Source organism: Stegodyphus dumicola, chromosome 3 (assembly GCF_044657685.1).
Source record: "Stegodyphus dumicola isolate Sdum_Otavi_A_Nest chromosome 3, ASM4465768v1".
In the NCBI taxonomy this organism is placed as follows: domain Eukaryota; kingdom Metazoa; phylum Arthropoda; class Arachnida; order Araneae; family Eresidae; genus Stegodyphus; species Stegodyphus dumicola.
In genome coordinates this window covers 112,112,516-112,137,048 of record NC_140770.1, presented here as the reverse complement: position 1 = coordinate 112,137,048, position 24,533 = coordinate 112,112,516, and the positions used below count along the sequence as shown (strand labels likewise).

The 24,533-nt window shown below is 32.3% G+C and overlaps 1 protein-coding gene across 1 annotated transcript; it reads right to left on the bottom strand.

Annotated features, from left to right (window-relative positions):
• Positions 1 to 7,571: 7,571 nt before the first annotated feature.
• On the bottom strand, positions 7,572 to 23,085 carry LOC118203136 (U9-ctenitoxin-Pr1a-like). The gene is made up of 5 exons (XM_035375388.2): positions 22,937 to 23,085; positions 21,816 to 21,921; positions 15,167 to 15,243; positions 11,845 to 11,885; positions 7,572 to 7,832 (listed from the first exon to the last, which is right to left on the bottom strand). Exons 1-4 carry the CDS (start codon positions 22,973 to 22,975, stop codon positions 11,856 to 11,858), a joined length of 252 nt encoding a protein of 83 aa, XP_035231279.1. The 5' UTR covers positions 22,976 to 23,085; the 3' UTR covers positions 7,572 to 7,832; positions 11,845 to 11,855.
• Positions 23,086 to 24,533: the final 1,448 nt, after the last annotated feature.

Below are 24,533 nucleotides of genomic sequence, written 5' to 3'. Positions count from 1 at the left end.
CGCTCTCGTAGACTTCTCCAGACACATCTTCGCTAGTTATTGTGGCTCGAAGCGGGACACATCGCTGGAGACAGTTTCACTCCAGTCTTAAGGTCGAACGAACCAGGCATACAGCAAACACTTTTATCGATGTATATAGGTGAGGGGTAGTCAACACAGTGAGTATCATAAGCACAGACCCCGTTCTTTGACGCGCTTAACAGTGGTCCTAGCAGCCGCTGGCTATTTTGGATCATTGATAATTATGAGTCAGAAAGTACAAGAACCGCTGTTATGATCTCTGTGTCCTCACGTTTTGTTATCTATCTGTATGGACTACTGCCTCCTTGACAGTGTGCTGTGTTATAGTAAAGAAATGCTTTGATTGGACTGTTCGTCTTCTTTTAGGCCGATTGCATACCCTTTCTCAACCAGTGACATTTGCTCATATCATGCACAAACCCGTTTGCAAGGCATTGGTATAGTCCAAGTGAGTAGACGAAATCAAATTCAAGTGGAAATTTTGCTATGGAATTGATATTTCTCTTCGGTCATGTACTATGCATATGCTTAGTTGCTATGTTGCGCACTCCAGCTATTTATTCATTAGCCACCAAAATTTAATTATTTATATGTTAGATTAAAAGGTATTCGTATACGAAATTTCGTTATAATCAGAAACCCTCTTCTTAGTGTCCTTTTATTAGGGGGGGAGACAGAGGTTTCTTAGAGCATACATGCTATTGGTAGTGTATGAAAGTAGGCATTGCATGGAATGCCTAGGCAATGCACAGAATCTCGAAAACTGGGCCTCAAAGTATGAAACGATTAAAACTTCACACACTTCTTAGGCATTTTATGCAATCCAAAACACAAAACAGCAAAGTAAAAAAATTACTAAGAATGTTTCTAATGTCAAATGGTAAGGCACATGGTTTTCGATGCTCCCTTCACGGAGAATTCGCAAAGCTCATTCCCCCTCTTTTTTTTAAGTGACAAAATACTTTAATTTTTTCAGCAAATACTATAGCCCATTTTGTGCTGTATGAATATGTGAGCTTAAAGTTATTGTCAGAGAAGTATTCATGGCATGTTAATGTGCAATGGCGACTTTATGATGAGCTGTCGAAAGTGTGAGACATTGCTGCAAAAATAGTGTTTATCTAACCGAAATGACCAGAAGTTAGTGAGGAAAAAGCGAAGATGACTGTGGAAAGAAGTCAAAAGGGGACTATTGGTTGCTGAATCGTTATGATGTGATGTTTGAGGAAAGTGGAGTTTTTTCATAACTCTCCTTGAATGCTTCGTCTAAATAACATTTGTCATTCTGTATAATTCCTATGTGTCACATTTAATACGTAGGGAAAGTAGGCCTATATATAAAACTAAAATTATTCGTATGTTTCATATTTTACTTAAAACGTCAGATGTTTTATATACTGCCTAGACGTTCTACAGCATGCCAATTTTTCACACAATCCGGGTAACACATCCAAGATCTGTAATGAACTGACTAGATGACTTGCTTTTCATCTTCTGAAACGAAAGCTGCATAGAGGGTTAATTTGTGTAGATTATGACTTGCGAACAGGGTCAGTGCTAAGTATATTGTCGTCCTGTGTGAACTTTGGGGGCCTAAATGCTCTATTCGGTTCCTAATTTAAAAAATTTTATCGGCTTTAAATTTTGCCACGTTGGTACGGCCGCACCAGTTGAACCGGCTCTGCCTCCGAACCTGCTTATGGAAGTCCAGTATTTATTGCATGCTTTTTGCTCTGGACGTGCGGGCTTATTCTGTCTCTTTGATGTTTCTCATCGATCACAATATTTATAAAAGATAGCGCATAAATTATTAGAACATCAGCTCTTCAATTCTTGTGAAAGGGCCAACAACTTTACCTTCTTAAATTTCAGAGATGGCAAAACTTCCCGCTACGATTAAGTTCTTGAAAGGCATTTTGTTGTTGACAACATGCGCTAACCTGAAAAAAGATAATTGTTTGCATAATAGGTGACTGTAAGTCCCACGAAAGTTGTTTGCAGTTAATGCCATAATAGGCTTAACGCAATTTTTTTCTCAAAACCTTTTGAAATGAGTTCTTTTAACACAACCTATTATTATGTGGTAGAAATATCGCCACAAAATCTGTGGTGGAATTATGCATCGTACAGTTTCACTTCGGACTGTGGGAGATAGTGATTAAAAGTATGATTTTGACGGGTACTACTTATGCTCGGTAGCTATTAATCCTTTGTGAGACGTCAAATGAAAATTCGTAAAGACGGAAAGAACTCACAAGGAGAGATTTGAATGGTAGAGGAAAAAACAAACTCTATATAAGAAATTATAGCTGTTGTGGTGTATATAGTTAACACATCCATCTGACAGCTGAGATATCTATGGTTCGAAATACCAGTTATGAGTATATTTGATAGTTCTTGTTTTCAAGTTCGAAGTACCAAATGGTCTGCACAGCCTGAGCTAAGATATGCTTGACGATAATTCCTGACAACCTGGATTTGGTCTCATAGGTCTCGTGCCTCTCCCCATTCGCCCTTTAATTAGGAGAGATTATAAGAATTACTGCTTTCGTTGCTTAAGTTGTTAGTTTGTCCATGGCAAATGGAAGATTCCGTGTTCAAATCCCAGTGAGGGCATATTTGATGTTTCATGTTTTTAAGTCCGAAATCATAATGGTTTCAACAACTGTAGGTGTTAAAACAGTAACGGTGAACCCTTTGAGTTTTCTGCGTGTCAAATTCGGAAAAACCCTAGCTTAATTCTGCTACCGTTCGTCATTCGTCTTCTAAGAATATACTCGGACGTAAGGTAAAAGCAGCACACGTTTACAATGACGAGGCCATTGCAAGAGACAAATTCGTTTCTATTATGCAATTTTTTGTCTGCTTTCGACGGCTCTGGAAATGCGTGATGTGTGTCACCCAAAATGGATTCACGGGTCACTTATGACAAGCGAGTCGTCATCACTGTATTAAACTGTAAATGTAAAGGAAGGAGAGAGGTATAATCAGGATATGAAAACACACAAGAATACGTTGAATGCGGTAAAAAGATACAAGAAAAAAGTGCGGGAATATATTTAAATTTTCTGAACCTCCCTAACGTATTCTCGGTGTACGTAGACTTCAGAGAGAATGGGCAGCAACGAATCACGAATCAGAGAGGAATGATTAGGGCTCTATAGTTTTGGTCGGAAAAAAAGATTTTGCATTTCTTCTTCTGACGCCTTTCTGTACTTCCTTGGAAACTACTGAGACTACAACGATTGTCATATGAGAAAAGAGAAAGGAAAAATAGGGTAAGTACTCAAAAGGTGGGGAGATGCAATGAAAAGTGTGGTTAGAATTATTGGATATGACAAAGCACAGAACGGCTAGCTATGAAGGAAAGGATGCCTTCATGGTGGATTTTCTAAGGGAAATTAGCTCTTATTCCTGTTATGCGTTGTAAAAACCTCGAAAACCAACCATGCAGCCAGCCTAACCTGGGATGGAACTCAAGTCAAACTTTCAGTATTCAGCGGTTTTTAACCATTCTGCCACAGCTGAGGCCAAAGTATGTTTAATTTGTTTCATTTGATGCCGTGACGTACATATCTCAAACTATTACCATGAAAATGATTATATTTTTAAATAGAGTTGCACCTTTAAATCTTTTTCCTGCTAATAGCATAATATATGTAAAAATGATACATTAGGTACAGCAATGGGAATTTTTAAAATTCACGCAGTTTCATTAATTTTAAATGCTAACATCTCCTAAAAGTAACTCTTCAATCCAAGATAGTTTTCTATTGTAGCTGCTGGCAAAAAGAACCTTCAGTAAACTAAAATTGGCAAAATATTATTTAAAATCTTCACTTATTGAAGAAATTGTTAAATATATTGATTTCTGTGTTCAAAACATGAATTAAATATACATATGAATTTAGAAAATGTATCATAGTTTTATTTCTTTAAAAGAGAGAGAAAAACAAGTGGAAAATGAATCATAAAAACACTTGAAAATGAGTGCAGTCCTTTTTATTATATTATTAATTGTGTGTACATTATTTTTCGGAAATAATAAATTATTACTAAAGATTGCTTTAGCACTATGACTTATGAAACGTATCATGAAGTTTATTTAAGAGAAAATGTGTACATGTGTTTAATTTTGTGTTGAATGTATGGAATTATTTTAATTTTTTTTTCTTTTCCTCCCCTTCATCTTTTTTTTTTTTTTTTTTTTTTTTTTGTGTGTGTGTGTGTGTGTGTTCCTCTGTTAATTGGCCACGCTGTCCTAAGGTAAGGTCTTATGGTAAGCCTTGGGTAGACAAGGAAAGATAAATACTTTGCATACTTATTAGTATTCTGTGTGATAGGCTGCTTGTCATTCTGAAAGCAAAAATCAAACCTGATTTATTCATTTTTTTAGAAAAATTATAATTTTGTGGGATTTGTATTCAGCGAAAAGCGCATTTTTCTCAGTTGCCTTGATGAATCCTGGAGGATATTTAATCAATAAAGATAAATAAGCGGATATCATAATCACCATTGTTGGCCTTTAAGTGGCCAAATGTCGAATAGACAAGTGCCCGCCATTAGATTAAAAAAAGTAAATATTAATTGACATTCAATAATTGATTTAATTGAATTAAAATTCACTTGCGAATCAATGAAAAGTTTAAAAAAAAAAAAGATTTAAGAATGACGAATTACTCTGTCTACCCAATCTATTGCATTTTTGTCCTTAAAACGTTTAATAAGCGAAACCTTGATTGGTCCTTGAAGTTGTATCTAATTTCTCTCATTAATAATCCATAAAACCGAGAAAAGGAATAAATAGTGTCCGCGCCTCCTTGGGATTTGTATATTTTCATGCTTTTTGTCCTCGATTGAAATGCTAAGTAATCAATGCGTTTGAAATTTAGCATTACATATTTTTGAATACACCAGTTTTCTACCGTTGGAGAGATACACGCGTGCTATTAAAACAGCGTAAATCTAGCAATTTGCGTTTACCTTGGACTCATTCTCTGAACAGTGGGGTTCACTGTGGGAGGACAACATCTGTGTTACAAAGATAATATTCTGATGCTCGAAGATACGTACCTAATGACACATTTCGAAAAGGTATAATCAAGAAGGTCAACGACATTTTTAATTGCGAAAAAGGTTATCTGAAATTATTAAATAATGACTGGACTTGTATGACGGACAGTTGGTGCAAAAACATAAAGGCAGCCTTGGGCACTTCTGGTTGAATGAAATCCGCTTTATTTACTTAGCAATTGGAAAATGACATATTGTTGCAATGACATTAAATCTTAGGTAGTGAAATGTAGTACGTTTTGGTTTGTACGTTACAAATTTAAGGAGCTTTTTTCAGGGACAGAAGAACAGCGACAATCTCATAAGGGTTTTGATAAATAAATAAGCAGTAATTATTTCAAAAAATAATGAAGCTTATTATTACTCCACTTTCAATATACTTTTGTATTATAAATTTAGGAAATTGAGAATTGTTCTTGTAGCGTCATAATGTCATTCAGGAAATTTAATTTTATCCATTAAGAAAATGTGATATTTATTTTGAAATCTGGGAGAGGTTAAAATGATTTTTCAAGGTTTTTAATTCATTATTATCATGGGTCCATGTTCAGATTAGGTATATTGTGACACATTCATCCACGCCCACACAGATAATTATAATTGCGCGCCTAATATAGTTGTATTCTGAGAAGTTCAAGATTTATTTATCAGTTAAAATTAGATTGACATATGACATCCATTATTGATTTTATTAGTATTATAATTACAGGAAACGATAAGTACCACTGTCCTTATGATAAGCGATAAGAATGGCTGTCGAAATAAATAGAAGCTGTCATCACAAGAACCGATCATTAGCGTCATTACGTAAAAAAATATTACTTGCGTACCGGTTCATAATGGACTGAATGCATACAGAACCGATGATAGATTGATGAAATTTAAAAACACTTTATATTTCTGGAATTTTTCACGTAAAAGTACTGGTACAGGTCTTCTAAGCATGACAGAGCATAATCAGTAGTTATTATTTCAAATTATAAAAAAATTTAAACACAAGCAATGCAAAACGCGTCTAAAAGCAAAGCTCGCACGCTGATCTCTGAGTACTCTGAACTAAACGCTATGTGCTATAAATCCAGTCGTCAGAATCTAATTAGATTGAATATATCATTGAATGGTCGTTCTACTCTGTCCAAATGTGACGCTATATGTCTAGTTCATAAATTAAAAGCGTTATTTTTATAACCTGTGATAACACATTTTTACTTCCTTGTACGAAGTAAAAAGGAAGTATTGTAATCGCGAAAAGTTTCAGGCAGCATATTTCAACGAAAATATCCATTTTGACCGCTATCGAATGCAATTTAACGATGTTTTTGCGTGATATCTGTACGTAAGGACAGAATAAAATACTCTTTTCCTTCAAAAAAATTATAAAACTGCTTTAAAATTAATTCTGACGAGAATTTTTCGTGGCGTCTGTACGAACGTATGTACGTACGTACGTACGTGCGTGCGTGCGTACGTATTTCGCATAACTCAGAAACGAGTAGTCTCAGAACGTTGAAATTTTGTATATAGGACTGTTATAACATGTAGATGTGCACCTCGTATTTTGGTTGCAATCGGCCGCACCAAACGTATATAAATATATTTATATATATATCCACTCTATTACCCGGCTCAGTGATCTCAGTTTCTTTACTCTTATATTTTGGTAAATTGTACATTTTTTGCTTTAAAAATGATTGTATTATGTTGTTTTTATCTTCCGGTTAAGGTTTTTATGCCTTTAGTAAATCTGTGTGCAATATTTTTAGAATTATCAACAATTTTAAAGTTGTCTAAGTGTCGCTAAGCCTTTTTTTAATGGCTGCCATTGATATTTACATTTGAAACAGGAGACTAGTGGATTTGTTGCCAATCTAGAGAAACTTAGCTTCACAACAACAAAGATAATGCTTTCATTTACTATTGCCAATTAAATCATGCTTAATTCTTTCTGGAATTTTTTCGAGGGAATAAGTGTTTAAGATTTACTTCGTAATTTTTAATATAGATATTTTGAGTTTTTATGTATTTTTGCCTTCTCGCGAAGTGAGAACTGAATTAATTAAATGAGAAATACTCAATCGTCTGTGAAAAACTGTTTCTTTTTTGTTTTGTTTGCTTAATTTCTTTTATACATCATTCTAGCTTTATTATAGTTTTTGAATAGAACATATGGCAACGATTAGATAATTCTATTCTTTAAATGATATAAATTTTGTGCATTTTGAGTTATAATATGAACGAAATATATAAGTTAACTGTTATATAATTATTGGATTATATAACAGTTAACTTAGTTTCCGTTATATAATTATTATATAAGTTAACTGTTATATAATTATTACTACTGTTAAGTGAATCTAGCGCCAGAGTGTCGCTATGGTAAACAAATACTAAAATGAATTTTAAAGAAATTTATTCTATTGTGGTTTATGCGCTGTCGGCGAAGTAGATTTAATTCAATCCAATAAGTTTAAATGAAATGCAAGAAAAAATGCGTATAATTTAATATTCCAATTTAATATTCGTACACAAGGAAGTCATGTGGTGTACACATCAGATTTTTTTTATAAACAAATTCAAACAAAAAATAAATTTAATTAAGGGTTTATTTGTGTTTTTCTTGTATCACGTCGTTAAAAAAATTCAAATACAAACTTCCGTAGTTTTATTTTAGATAGATGCATTTTGAAAGTTCCAGTGTTTGGCAACACATAAACATTACAAAGGACTATGTTTCATGCCTGTAAGGGAATAAAATATTATTTACTAAACAAGTTGTTCGTTTTTACATAACATAAACTTTATTATCAATAACCACTTTCTAAATTTATCCTAGATTATATTTTATTATTTTATTTCAGGAATGAGTGAAAAGATTATTAGCAATTAACATTTAGAAATAAATAATTGGAATTCATACTTAATACTGATTTTAACTTAATAAAACACTAACAGATTTATTCAAAAATTAGGGTTTCCTTACATAAAATTAGATATACTGCAGTTAATTCACATAAATTGCTGTGATACCAATTAAACTATTACCTTTTAAGGAATTAATTGAAGATTATGCTAATATTAAATCCATTTAAAATAATTTTAAAACATTGTTAAAGAAGCAATTAATTTAAAATTAGTTTTTACAGAATCCTTTATTCTAAAAGAAAGGTAACGAGTAGATAATTATTTTTTCATAAATTAATTTAGACAATCATTTTTAAACTTTGCGTAGCTTTAAGTTTTAAATGCTGCAGTACGCCATAGAAGGACATTGATTTTCTTCCCCCCCCCACGAAGCACATATTTAAAAAAATCTCAGTTCGTTAAGTTTATGTTTTGCAAATTAATAAGTGCAAATATAACTCTGATTTTTGTTGTTTGACTTCTAAATTAATACGTGTTAGGCGTGTTATTTTATCTTAATTACTACTTCCATATTTGACAGCTACAAGGCTAAATTTCAACATTTTGTTAGAGGAGTGAAGATAAAGAAGGTTTGTTTAAACAAACTTCTTTTTTTCGTAGCATGTATTTTCGAAAGAAAATGGCTTTAGGATTTATATTCGTTGATCATTTATCATATTTCAGGGCGTTCGTTTTGGCAGGCATTTTTATAAGAAATTGAGCAGTTATAACTCAACGTAGCAAATGGACATATCTGTTCAACTGGAGCATGCATCAACATTTCCAGCTGCAGAGCAAGAATAACTTGTATTTCATCAGACATAAAATCTACAAAAGCTTTGATCATTGGAAAAGCGGGAGTATTCTGATATTGAAAGCAAGATGTTACGAGATTTAGCATCTTTCGCGATTTCATATTTACATATATAAGGCAAAAATTTCATTCGTGGCCGTCGTTAAAACCGAACCCAAGTTCAAAGAGAGTTCTCTTAGTCTTCGAGGAGATGCGAATTTAAATTTCTAAACTTATTTTAATATTAGAAGAATTACTGGAGTACTGTCTGCGCATTGACTGTCTGATTTCATGCGAAAATGATGTTTATTCTTTCTTTAATAAATATACTTTAGTGTTTTTTCATGTATATGATATTCTATCTATTCATGCATATGATGTGCATTGCAAACCTGTTGTGCAGACGGGGGGTGGAAGTTTTTGCTAAGATGAGTTTTCCTTATCCAGAGTTAGTGTGACAAATGTGTAATGTATCAAAACTGTGTAAAGATAAAAATAAATACAAACCTGGAAAAAAATTATTAGAAAATTATGGATCTGTGAAAGATGAAGGAAAAAAGCCTATATTACACAACCAAAAACCTATTTAAACTTACATTTTTTGTAATTTTAAGTCCGTACAAAAGGGGGAGGACAAAAACATTGTTAATAGTTAAACATGAAATAACATTTTGATAATTTTGTGTATCCTTTTTACCTTATGTCTTCGCATTTATGATATGATATATGTGTATCTGTGATATAATTTAAATATAAACTACAAAAAATTCCGGCTTTTAAGAACTACAATTCGCTGATATGCAAAGCGAAAAGAAAATTTTATGAATATTTTAATTCTTTATGTAAATAAAAAAATACATCTGCTTCTCATAGCTGATGAACAAACCTGCACCGCTTAGTTAAATTTTAAAGTTGAAAAAAATAGAAAGCTGATAGGAGTTATCTGATGCCATAAAATCTTATTAGCAGCAGATTTCGTTTTTTGATAGAAAAAAATTGGCAGAATACCGATAGAAAGGAAAATTTGGAGAGGAAATCTGTAGCCGAACTGAGTAAAATGCGATAATAAAAATATTTATTGATTGTTCTAATTGCATTAATCTGCATTAAATGAATAATCACAAAATTTTAACATTCTATTTATAAATAATAAAAAAAACTGTATAGAGGCTACAATTCGAATAATAAATACACTCATGTCTATAAATTAAGGATAATGCAAAATCAGGCAAAGGAAGAGTTAGAAGCAAAACAAATTTGACTTATTTGTAAAGCTTATTTATTAAACAAAAGGTAAAGAGCAAAAAAAAAAAGATGCTACATGTTTGATATTATTAAAAAAATTAGCGATTTTTTCTCCCTGGAGTAAATTAAAAAAAAAAAAAAAAAAAAAAAAACTATTTACAAAAAACCAGTATTACATGGTTGGTATGATTGTTAATACATTGTATGTCTCCCAGACGATGCAATACAATCCATACAACGCCTAGGCATGCTGAGTATCAAATTATCGATCTGATCATGGAAGATATTACTCCACTCAAAAAGCAATGCTCTCCGAAGTTTCGATAGACATGTAGGAGGAGGTTGACGGGCTGCAACTCGTCGGGCAAGCATGTCCCACACGTGCTCTACTGGATTCAAGTCTGGTGAGAATGCTGGCCAGTCCATACGGGTGATATCCTCCGATTGAAGGCATTCGCTTACGATGTTTGCACGGTGAGGACGGGCGTTGTCATCCATAAACACAAATTGTGGGCCCATGGCGCCCCGAAACAAACGTACATGTTGTTCCAGAATGACGTCCCGATAGATTTGGCTTGTCATGGTTCCAATTTGAACATGCAGGTCAGTTCTGGAACCCAGAATAATTCCACTCCAAACGAGCACTCCTGCACCACCATAATGGTGTCGTTCAATGATGTTTTCTTGGTGGTAACGGGTACCTGGAGCTCTCCATATGAAAGTCTGGCAAGAATCAGACTGCAAGCTAAACCTGGACTCGTCTGAAAACATCACACAAGCCCACTGTTGCGGTGTCCACAATGCATGCTCTCTACTCCAGGCTAACCGCAGGCGACAGTGATTTGCAGTAAGTGGAACGCATCTGACAGGTCTACGAGCATATAGACCAATCTGCCCTAAGCGTCTGTACACGGTCTGCCTTGAAATTGTCGTACCAGTGGCTGAAGAGAGCTGACGAGACAGGTCTGAGGCTGTGCTCCGCCTGTTTCTTTTGGCAGTAACTGCCAAATACCGGTCCTCATTCGGCATTGTAACTCTGGGGCGACCTGTGCTGTAAAGTCTACTCACATTACCATCATCTTGGAATCGTTGCCAAAGCCTGGAGATGACACTCTGGACAATTCCAAGTTCGTCTGATACTTCCAGTTGGGTACGCCCACATTCCAGACGGCCGATAATTCTACCACGTAAAAAATCATCCAAATGCATCCTTTGTGTCATAACTATTCGGTTATTGCACTGAAATGCTTATAAAGCGCCCGCGAACAATTTTACTTCTTTGGCTGTATTCCTTATATATCACTCTCTTACACTCTCGTCATTGTGACGTACCATCGGTGTCATCTGGTTACTTCCTGAAATTTGCATATGATTCTTGAAGATGTGTGTAGTGATTTTACAGGTGATATATTTATTTTAGAGTTCGATTTCCGCGTGACTCCGAATTATCCTTAATTTATGGACATGAGTGTAATATTCTATCAATAAGTTTGATAACTTTAAAAAGTATGAAAATATTACTAAGAAGTGCATTGTTTACAAATGGCTTATTTTTTTAGATAATTAGGTTTATATTATTGTAAATTCGAGTCCAAATAGATCACATGCCGCTTTTATTAACATCAAGCTAAAGCAATTCTTGAAACAATCATTATTCATGGAACACAGCAGAATTTTAAGCTTTAATTTTCAGACAACAACTTTTTCAAGTGTTAAATAGATTTACATTTTTTCACATAAGCTTAACTTTTTAACGGCAAAGGGAAAAAAAAACGTACATTAGAATACTATACAAAATTCAGTAGTCTTACCTTGCTGTTTTTTATTCATATGCCTGGCATCTACCTATGACCTATAAAATAAAAATATATGATTTGTAAATTGTTCTTAAATTAGTGAAAAAGAAACAAAATGTGTGAAAATTTATGATATCAGTCATTGTTGCGTTGCTACTTAATTAAAGGGTCAACTATAATTTTAATAATTTCTTTTGAACACTCGTATTTCAATCATACGAATACTTATTTACACTGAAAGTTTTGAAGACCTTTCTTATGGCTTCGACAAACTTGAGGGCGTAAAATCATCTACTCTGAGTTACGGTTCTCCTGTACCATCAATACTAATATTGTTATTTGTGGAGTGTTTAAAAATATAATCTATAGTTAATATGGTGCATCAGCAAAATGGAATGAGTACCGAAATATATGGAAGGTTTAGGGAAAATTGACTTTTATTCACTGAAAATTGCTCAGTAAGTTTACAAATAACTTCCCTTCAAATGTGAATGTTAAAAAGAAAAGTATTTTGAAACATTTAACACAAGAATGATATGCAATGATAATCAGATGAGCACGGTATTTCAAATATGCCGCGTTGCATATCTTTACGGGAACAGTGAAAAACTCTTACCAAAAATCATAAAGGATACTCTTAACAGCTAGCATGTTAAAATAATCAGAGAACGTAGAAAACATTGCTTTGCATAGAATCGAATACACTTTATTAACATTATGAAAAATATAAACGAATTTGAAACTCTTATTTTATAGACTGTTCAAGCATTTTCACGAAGTAAGTCACTGATAATTTGAAAGATTAGTTTCCGAAGTTTTGAATAATTGCCAGCAGGGCGGTCTGTCACACTTTAGGTATTTCATAACCTTCTTAGTACCCAGCTACTCATTCATACTCGAAATGGTGACAGAAAAGACATTCAGACTTCGAGTTCGCGAAATTATAGTGGTGGTTTCAGAATAGTGGATACCTGTCAAAAGGAAAAAGTCCCGAACGACCGCGACGAAGAAAATAAAAGGTGGGTTGAATCCGGGAAGCGGTTTCAGCGGAGCTCATAGAAATACACAATTCAAACTAGCCGCGAACTTAATGATCTGTCATCTTTCTTGAATATTTGTAGGAAAAGAAATATAACGCTTCATTATCAACAGAACAATTTTTTCCAGCTTAGAAATTTGAATATCTTTCCCTTAATAAAACGTACTCCCATGAAATTGTTTTTCTTTCTAAATAACTTTGTAATTTTTAAAAAGTTATCTAAAATCTTCTTTCCAAAATCTTGCCTAAAATAAATATCCATAATATAGGTTCCTTTCATATAAATTCAAATTAGAAAGCAATAATTAATAAACAAATTTTTTATTGGTTTTAGCATAAAATAATTTTTTATGTTCAAATTAAAGCCAACAAAAATTTTGGATAAGAAAATCTCAGTCTGCAGATGAGAGACATAAATTTATATATGTATAAAGAAGAAAGTCTGTTTGTTTGTTCGCTAATAACTCAGTAACCACTATAGCTATTGTCACCAAACTTTCTACAATTCTTTTCTGAGTCCTGGAACAGGTCGACGTCAATGTTTTTTTAAAAAAAGTATAAGGAAATATTAATTTAAAACGCTCATTTTCGCCCTCAATTTCCCGAGTGGCAACAGTCTCGCACGCTGGAGATAAAAATCTGCTTTAGTTCAAGAATTGTTGCCGTTGCAGGCTTTCAGATCGTAGAGTTTGTTAATCAAAAATTTCGAAGTTTTACATTAAAATAGAAATATCATTGCCAAACATTTAAATACATTAATCTCAATTCCAAAAATTCGTGGGAAGCCATTTCGACTATTATCATTTTCGTACAACTTTAATTAGCCGAGATATTAAGTAAAATCTCTGAAAACACTCATTTTCGCATTCATTTTTCCAAGTGGCAACAGTCTCACATGTTGGAGATAAAAATGCTTTATTTCGAAAAGTGTTGCTACTGCTCGCTTTCAAATCATAAAGTTATTAAAAAATTTGTAGGTTTTCCAAAATCTCCCTATATGAAGAAGAATGCATGTTTGTGTGTTTGTTTGTTTGCGTTATTGATTTCTTATCCATTATGATCAATTTTTGCCACATTTAATCGACTAAAATTGAATATAGGTGAGATATTGGATGGAACTTGTGCTTTTACAACCAACTGATTAGAAAAGACGAAAATCATTAAAAAACTGCGTGCCATTGCTGTGCTGATATAATGAGAGAGAATTAATTTATTTTCCTATCGAAATTTTTTATGTGGGTTCCATATCGCATCAGACTGAAAAATGTATGACTACGAATCGTATTTTTTGCATCGTTATTAGAGAAGGATTACAGAAGGATTGGTTCGCTCTGCCGTCAGATACATTACTCTCAATCTAACTTAACAGGCATCGGGGACTTCCACTAAAAGTAAATAAATGAATAATAAAGCTGCAAATTACAGAATAGCATTCTCTCTTGTTTACTGCATATTTAATGACAGTTTAATATCAAATTCTTGCTTTTATTTGCGTCTTTCTTGAAACTTTCTTTTTAAAAGTTTCCGTCTGTCTTGAAACTCTTACCAGGGAGGTAGAGTTTTATTTCTTACCCCGCTACCACCGCGTACTATTAATGGATTAAAGAGACTAATCTTCTAACATTTCACTTTCTAACATTTTATGAAATAATATGTTTTAGATAATTTTTACATAACATTCCAAAGCATTAAAAGGAACGCAACCATTCGAGTGTAGTCAGATTTTCACTGGAACCTTATATATTCGGATTGTGTCAGCTCTACGCGAAGGAAGATCTGCTAGTGCTCCCACAACTTAATGTTATTAACTACCTGCGTTAATTGCAAGAAATTTCGATTTTTGTATGATTCTTATAAACGAAACGAATTCAACTTAATTTAACTTTCAGTTTAGAAATTAATTTAGGGCTCTATTTTAGTTCGTGTCCCTGAAAGTGTTCTGATATGAGAAAGAATTCGAACTAATATATGTTGAAGGTTAATATATATGAAGCTACAGTTTAAACTAAAAAGAAAAGGCAAGGGAAACAGAAAAAAGAAGTCCTCGCTTAAGAGATCATTATTTGGAGCAGGCGCTTGCAATGCATGCTTAATTCACATATGCAAAAAAGATTTAAAGTTTATTAACAGCGTCTCTCAGAACTTCCGTAACGTTCTACCAAATGAAAACTGTCTTCTTACTGTTTGGATGAATGAATATATAAAAATCTAATGTTAACTTTAAAAATTGTATTTAATTTAATAATGCATTAAATAAATACTTGAATCCGCATAGTTCTTGTCAAGAATTTTACTTACGTTACAAAATAATCCATCTTGGCATGGACAGTACTGTCTATAATCGTTGACCTTGTTTTTCCGTTCACAGAAGTCCCCTGCGTGAATATTAAGAATACATAACATTTTAATCGCATAATATTTGTTGATACGCAAAATGAATAAAATGTGGATAAAAAGAAATTTGAATGTGTTCTTTTGTCGAGAGGATGTTACAAAGAAAGCATGCGAAAACAGGAAAGTTGGCAACAATATCACTGCTAAACACCTGAAGCTGCTGATCAAAAAACAAGATTTATTTTGTTCTATAAATTTCTCCACAGGAATTGTTGGAAAACGAATTAATCCGTTTCTAGACCAAATGAATGTAAAATTAAATCTGTTCTTAGAGTACACTCTTTCATACGCTTATTTAAATTTACAGCAACTATTACGCACAAGTTTATAAAATTATGGTAATCATTAAATCTAAGACAATAAATAAATAAATAACGAAAAAAAGATTCGGAGAGCTTTCAGATTTTATATTATGCCCAAAGGGGCGTTTTTTTAACATTTTGTGTGTTACCTATGTTTATTAAATATCATGTTCTTCTCACTTAACTCAGTTCAACAGCAGCATCACAAAATAATTAAAAAAGAGCACATCTTTAGAATTTCCGGTTCAGGCTCGCGCGCTTGAAATATATATATATATATATATATATATATATATTTTTTTTTTTTTTCCCGTTCAGTGTTGCCAAATTGCTTGCTTTGAAAACGTTGAGTTTGTTAAGCAAAAAAATTCACTAAAGTTTTACATAATATGAAACAGGTAATAAAACAAATTCCAAATTTCGACTTCCAGATGTCCATATTAGAGGGGGGCACTACATTATTTAAAATTTGATCTCTCTAGGTACCGTTGTTATTTTACAGTGTAAGAAACATACCTACATTAATGTGGATTTTTCATTGTTTAATTTTTTAAAATATAATGCAGGGCTTTTGTCGTTTGTTTTATTGGGTGGCAATAATTTGAAAAGTGAAACACCGTTTATAGTGAACCAACGCAAAATGCCGAAACGAAATTAATAGCCCATTGGGCTAACGCCTTTTGGGCTAAAAGATCAGTAAACAGATAATATACATAAATAAATAGAAATAAATAAACACTGTTTTAAATAGATAAAACAGACGAAAATCTAATTTTTCTATACCCGTAAGGAGAGAGGGTGGCATAAATGAAAAGTGACGTCATTGTTTGGATAAGAAGTCCATTTCATAAAATCATTAGGTAACTGATTTTCTAAGGCATATTCTTTTATATTTCCTTCGTTTCTTCTTAGCACTTATCTACTCTATTTAAAATTCATGGGCCTCCCTTTCTCTCAAAATTTATTCAATACGATTTATTGTTGCTTACATTTTAAAATGTTTCTAAACCTGCTTTACTGTAGCTTTTCTGCTATTTCATCAGGGTGGTATCAGTACATGAAATTTTGCTCTAATTTCACGTATTAAAAAGATAAGTTCATCTTCTCTCCATTCCTCTTCCTCTGAAGACACTTTCTCCACAATGCTTTTTGCCAATACTTTTGAATTTGTTGCAGTTCTTGCTCAATAAGCTGATTTTTATGATTCTTTAGTAACGCTTCATGTTTCACTGTTAAGTCAATGCCTCCATGTTTCACTGTTAAGCCAACATCTAGGCAAATGGCTTTGCCTACTAATACTTATGACACAAAGCGCAACATTCCTCAGTCTCAAAGACTCTGCTTACAACACAGTTAGGCCATATTTCCTTCAGGTTGAATTCAAGGTCCCATACATCATTTACAGCCAGGTTTTATAAATAAGAGCTAGTTAAGCAAAAAAAAAAAAAAAGTATTAAAACAATGCTACTAGTAGTTCCTAAATGTTACATTCTGCATCAGAGATTGCTTCAAAACATCTTTGAAAACCATTTGTTTCTGACCTGCATGTTCGTAATTCGAGACACTTTTCATCATCCAAGACGATTGGTTAAGGTAATTTGTTCGTGATAAAAAGAGTTTGTGATTCGAGGTTCCATTTTTTGCATAAATTAAGCTGAAAATTTCTTTTACACGAGGAGTAAATGGTAAAAATTATTAGAATAACAAAAATTTCCAAGGTGTAAAATACATAGAAAAACTGTGTTTGATTGAGATGCATCTCATTCGAGTTGCAGCAACGTAGATCATTTGATCTGAATGAGACTAATATATGTTAGGACAGTGGCCTTTAAATTGTGTTCTGTGGAATCGTAAAATATGGAGCAACTTTTGTATAAGTTATGATAATTAAAATTAGAATTCGAAACAATTTTTGAATACCACATGTGCTGAAAAACTAAGCATTTAAAACTTTGAAGTCCTTTTAAATGAACATAAGCATGTTTATCTCCAAAATTATACGATGAATTGTGGTTCTAATTTATGACTTATTTAGGAGATGTCTTTGCCATTTTAAATGAAATTAATGCATTTCTTCAGAAGCACACTTAATGCATAGTTTTTAATATTAAATATTTAACCATACGTCAAAAAATACGTACAATGTTTTTAAAGCTGAAAATTTTCAAATAGAAAAAGATCTAAATTTTGGTGATAGCGTTAAAAATATATATTAAAATATATTTTTCAGTGTAATAAGAATAGAGAATATTTCTCAGAAAAAACAGTCGAGAATGACTGGATCAAAGGTCTATTTCAGAATTATCAAACCAGACTTCTTATCGATGAAGGAAAGAGAGCTTTTAGTTGATATTTTAATTGACTTAACGTTAAATACCACCAAGAACTCTTGAATGTTTGGTTACAGATTCATGGACAATGTCAACAAATTTCTAAAAAAGACCATAAAAACTTTGGTGGCCTTTGGTACAGCTTATTAAAGCAGAAATTAATTTTTCAACTTGGGTAGCAACAAAGCAAAACAAGTTGAATGCAGGTATTATTAATGGAGCCAGACTTTATTGTGTAGATATTTTGTGTAACAAATGCAATCACATTTCAGTTATTAAACTTATATAATATACAAGTGATGAGTAAATTAGTAACTCAACGTATGAGAATTGTGTACTAATTATCCAATAAAGAATTATAATGAAGTATATATTTATTTATTTTCTTTAGCATTAGATGTGCTATTAGTCTCTATTTTTACTTTTTTGCCCGTATTACTTTTCAAATAAAAGGATGTTGCCCCAAATGTTATCATAATATATTAGTAGCTTGAACTAATTACTGATTTGTTGGGTACACCAATGCCAGGAGATATAAAAACTGCTTGTGATGAAGCAAGATCTCACATATTGCGACGACCTCATAAGATTCCGTCTTTGGCAGCACTTTACACGTTATCTTCTCAAGCAACACATATAGCTGTTCATCTTTTATGTCAGATGTTGGTTTTTAATCCTGTAAGATTTTTATTTTAACTTTTTAAATTGATTCTTAGAAAACTGATGTAATTAGATTTGGTTATTAAGAACACTGGAGATTCTGTAGGTTTCTTTATTGTGACTGATAATTGTGTATGTTTGAAAGTATTTGTAAGTAAAACTATTGCATAAATTAAGATAATCACCAGAATTTCTAATATGAGTGGCAAACACAATATTTTATGTGTTGAGTAAATCTCTAAAGATTATTTAGAAGAAAAGAATTATATAAAGATGATTTAAAATAAACAGAGTACCTAGGTTTTTCATCAATCATATAAGAAATAATTTGAATGTAAAAAAAAAGCGAAATAAATTTATCTTTAATGCATTCTAAATATAAAAACCACACATATACTTAAAAAAGCTCCTCCCCCAAAAATTATAAAAATTGAATGTCTGATGTAATAAATGTATAACACTACAATCAAAGTAGCTAAACCTAAAAAGGTATAGGAAGATAAAAAGGTTTCTAATTTGCCATATGAAAATTATTTATCTAGAAAAAATATTGCAAATTATATGTGGTGTGTAATTTTTAATTTCTTTGATGTACTTGTTTAGGATAAACGAATTTCATGTACTGATGCATTAACTTATCCATATGTGGATGAAGGAAGATTACGTTATCATTCCTGTATGTGCCGTTGCTGCCAGATTACACCTGGAGGTCGCTAATATGTTTCCGATTTTAAACCAGTCTCTCTCCTCACATCTTTGATGACTGTTGTGAAAAGGATTAACATCTGTTCACCAAGTAAAAGGTAAATTTATACTTGTAGGACATTGAGTTCAATATTATGCCTGTCATATCTATCAAGATTTGGGAACCTGTTCATTTCAAGAATGTAAAAGATGAAATCAGCTTCTTGGCCATATCAGCTTCATATTCTAATATGCTGCATGTTCCTTATTAAGGTTTACCCAACCGTCTTCACACACAGCTGCCATGATATGATAATAAGGCATAAAATAAGAGGAATAATTTAATTAATGTTTCTAAACAAGGTTCTGCAATTTTTTTTCCTATCATTTCCTGCAGAAAACTTGCAAATATCACTTAGAATATGTGCAGTTGAAAACCAATTCCGTGGTACTTAGACTAGTACCTTTTCATGTTTTCCTCCCCCCCAAAAAAAATACAGTACCTTTCAACATTAAGGTACATTTTATGTTTGTGCTAGTAGTAGATGTGTCTTTTACATCATGTGGCCTTTTAGTCAATATTCTAATGTATTATTTCTTTAGAAATAATATGTTTTTTAGATTGTATAATTCTTTAAAAATATATAAATATTATTTCTAAAGAAATAATGTAACAAATATTTAAAATATACATGTTAACACAAATAAAAGGATGTTGACAACAAATGTGGAGAAAAAGGAATGTCTAATAATAAAATTAAAAATATAAAAATATTTGAGCAGGAGTAAGTCCAAGAGCAGACTGGTTAACTGCGAGTTCAACAAGAGCATAAAAAAACTTAACAAACTCTCTGGAGCGACATTAAAATCTGAAACCTTCAGGTTTTCTTTTTTTTTTTTTTTATTATTTATTATTATCATAGTTTCAATGTTTTTTTAAAATACAGTTTTTGAGGATGATGCGGATTTTAATAAATGTGTTTCAGTTTTATAGAGTTCCCTAAGTCGACAATATCACTGAAATTTGATTATCTTAAGATAATCAATTTTCAAATTTGAAAAAACAAATGTCTCTTCCAAGTAAAGCGTTTATTCTAGACCATTATATCATTCATTTTAACTAAGTGTAAATTTATTTTCATGCAAAACGCAGTTTGTTCTAACAAATACTAAATTATACGTTTTCACTAAACGAATAGGCCGAAAAACATTAACAAATGTACGTTATTGTTGATAATATATAAATATTATTTCTAAAGAAATAATGTAACAAATATTTAAAATATACATGTTAACACAAATAAAAGGATGTTGACAACAAATGTGGAGAAAAAGGAATGTCTAATAATAAAATTAAAAATATAAAAATATTTGAGCAGGAGTAAGTCCAAGAGCAGACTGGTTAACTGCGAGTTCAACAAGAGCATAAAAAAGCTTAACAAACTCTCTGGAGCGACATTAAAATCTGAAACCTTCAGGTTTTCTTTTTTTTTTTTATTATTTATTATTATCATAGTTTCAATGTTTTTTTAAAATACAGTTTTTGAGGATGATGCGGATTTTAATAAATGTGTTTCAGTTTTATAGAGTTCCCTAAGTCGACAATATCACTGAAATTTGATTATCTTAAGATAATCAATTTTCAAATTTGAAAAAACAAATGTCTCTTCCAAGTAAAGCTTTTATTCTAGACTATTATATCATTCATTTTAACTAAGTGTAAATTTATTTTCATGCAAAACGCAGTTTGTTCTAACAAATACTAAATTATACGTTTTCACTAAACGAATAGGCCGAAAAACATTAACAAATGTACGTTATTGTTGATTTTCCGCTGATGTTTGTAGAAACATTTGGATTTTTTTTCGGAAGCAGGCAAGATGAAAAATATGCAGTGCCTTCGCCGGGAGTAGAACCGCAGACGTCTCAATTACGCGCTGAGCGTGCAGACCACCACACCACGAAGGCACGCTAAGAAGGCGGGAGAAATACCTTACATGTTTTTGAAGTCTTTAATTGGAAGAGCAATTTTTGTTTCATTTAGTTACCGTAATTCGGATATAATACACTACAATATGTGTTATTCGTCTAAGCTCAAAGATTAAGGAATGAAAGAAGTGTATCTGAAATTACTATACGTATAAGATGTATAATTAAATATAGGAAGAAAAGATTGAAAAACGAAAGTTTTAGATTCAAGAGCTAAATTACCGAATACTAAAACAGAGCGATGAGAAATTTTTAAAGAATTTCTCTCAGCTCTTATTTCCAGAAACTTTCTCTGGAACGTTCCAGCATCTATTCAAGCAAAACAAATCTAACAGCTTGTTCTGACAATTGATGTTCACATAATCGAAGTCAGTTTCGGTAAATGGAATATTTTCTTTTCAGTCTGCATTTTTCTAATATTGATTTTTTGATTTTGAATGTTATTTTCAAAATTTTTCTATATCATCTTGTCATTGCTAACAAAGTGTTAAGTAACGCAAGCTTTCGATATATTTATTATTATTTTTATGCCTGCAGTTTACTGGGAATATGGTATTGTCCTATGGAACATGATAAAGAAATACTCACCATTTCCTGCCAGCCGTTTGCAGCCTCCCATATAGCCTGTTCCATAGCAACACTCATCATCGCGGCATTCATGTTGGCATATCATCAGAACGGGACTTGAACATACCTGCGAAAATGTACATCAGAATAAAATTGAACAAAAGGAAACACGGTTGAAACATGGCCACCCTGTTCAATATAGTAGTTAATTGTGCCGGATACCATATCGTTGGGCTCCGGTCCAAAATACGCAGAAAGCATGTATGTTTGTCAATGCAAAGTATCTTTGCGAGATAGGAGCATTTAAAATGCGTACAGCTGAAAATCTTTCGTATGAGTTGGTATTAAGGGAAGAGAAGTATGAAATTCGTAGATCTGTGTCCTGGGATGCCCGCCATCAAAACTGAGACAGAGTTGGGCAAACTTATCTGTCATTTATAAGGTGGCTTATAAACTTATCTGTCATTTATAAGGCTTTAGTCAGCGACTGGTGCAAATCTTTGCCTCTTGATCACGATAAATTCGATAGAGGGATTAGTCACAACACCTTTAATTTATCAACCAGTTTCTCTCATTTAGGTACAATTATCCCCGTTCTGGTTTTAAAATATACAACCCAGAGTGCTATGTAGAGTTAGGAAGACAGTCTTTACTTATAGTTATAACCTTACCATTACGCATGGAGGTAAGGATAGTTTGCTTTACTGCCTGTATATACAAGACAGAAAGAAATCACTAATAACTGAGTTTATCAGCGTACAGCTTTAGTCACTCCATCACGTAATGTGATGAGAACGTATATGTAAAAGTAACATGTCTTGATAAACTGCATGTGGAATAATGACATAAAAAGCCGGTTGTTAACACTCCAAAAGGCACAATCACTGACTCTTCACACCTGAAGCAGAATTTAAAAAATAGGAAATACGACTGTTCGCAGAAAATGAGTTTGCTACAAATCAATGTATAATATTTTGCTAGTAAAATAGAGTTAAATATTATATAGCTGCCATTTATTATGTACTTTTCATGGTAGTTAAAATAACAAAAATAATGTAATCTACGCTTTATCAACCTTTGTTATAACTAAATAATAATCCTATGGCAAAATAGTATGCTTATATTTTTGCATTTCAACTCACCAAGAAAGTCAGGAGAAGGAATACAAAGAAACACTGCATTTTTACCGTCTTCTTTTCCTTTCACTAAAGTAAGCAAAATAAATTTATCTTTCTTGGTCTAAGATTTTAAATATATTGCTGAAGAAAGCAGCTGATATCACTTTTCAGGAATTAAAACACCTGTTAGTTTGAATATAACAAATGTGTGGGAATAAGATAAAGCTTAAGATAAAGTAAAGCTTTAACCGATTTAATTATATGCGCTCTTTGTATAAGCCAAATGCTGCAAAATTTACCTAAGGAATTGAAATTAAAACGATGTGATATCATTTCAATCAAAAAAAATTAACAGAATTAGCGGAAGAGATAACAGATGTGTGAAAGTATTTAGTCTACTTCATTGTATCAGGCCTTGACAAACATTTTAGCCGAAGAGTCGTATTAAGGATTAAAAATATCTGCGGCCAGCAAATATGATAGTATTTTTAGGTAAAGTGAACTATAACATAAAAATAGGTGCATGGAATAAAAATTAAATATGTTTTGTTCATAAATGAACAGCAGACTTTTCACTTTGAAAGATAAATTAAAGATCTTATACTTTGTCGAAATGCAAAACTTGGAGAATCCACTCTATGTAAAGGTGAGTGAACAATAAATTAAAATTTTTAATGTTTCTTACACTAATAACATTGGCCTAGGTTGGTTCTGAAGTTTTTCCACTCTATTCATCAGTGAATTCGAAAGCAAAAACTTGTCTATAGATTTTATTTTGCCAGGACGCGATTTTTATGTTGAGTGAAAACAATATAGATTTTTCAAAGTATAAATAAGTAATCTACACATATTTGATTATTAGTCAGTAATTTAAATTTTGGAAATATTTATACATGCAGAGAATACCAGTTCTTCCCTTTTTACACAAATATAACATATTATTTTCACATGCTTCTTATTGTTGCGTGTGTGCGAGTTCGTAATAGATTGAATGCACAAGTCCGATAATAGGCTAATAAAAATTTATTTGTATCAAAAGAAACACTCCAGTACAATAGAATTTTCCCCAAAAATTCTCGTACAGGTGTCACAGTATCGCACAGTACAATTAGTAGTTAAATCTTCAAACTATTAAGAACGTTAAACACAAAGCAATGCAAAGCGCATCTTAGGGAAAACTAACTTGGTTATCTCAATTCACGCGGAAATAACAACTCGCAACAACAATAACTAAGCAACTGAGAGCAGACCAAGGATTATGTATTACGGAATACCTATGGTTCAAACCCTTTACCTCCACATCAGAATATACTAGATAGAGAGCAGAACTATGAAAATTACATAAAAGTAGTTAAAGAGCAAAAAAGCTAGAGGGAGCCACATGGCTCGAGAAAGATTAGGTGTAGGAAAAATCATTGAAATCATAAGTTTTGATTTTTTTTACAGGTTTTAATTTTTTTTTTAATTTTATAATTTTTTATACACAGTACAACACTAAAGCAAAATGCGGATAGAAAATCCATTAATGATTAAAAGGCTCCTTGGTTAATGGCGCTAAATCATAGTGCAATAAAATATTGGGAACGCGCAGAAATATCCAAAGCAGAAATAAAATCTGCAA

Bases quoted from the DNA above. Each gene is read 5' to 3' on its own strand.
- LOC118203136 (XM_035375388.2), bottom strand. From the start codon at position 22,975: ATGCAGTGTTTCTTTGTATTCCTTCTCCTGACTTTCTTG. The intron at 21,922-22,936 runs GTGAGTTGAAAT...ACATTTTCGCAG, and splicing joins TCCTTCTCCTGACTTTCTTG to GTATGTTCAAGTCCCGTTCT. The intron at 11,886-15,166 runs GTAAGTAAAATT...TTTATTTTATAG, and splicing joins AAGATGGATTATTTTGTAAC to GTCATAGGTAGATGCCAGGC.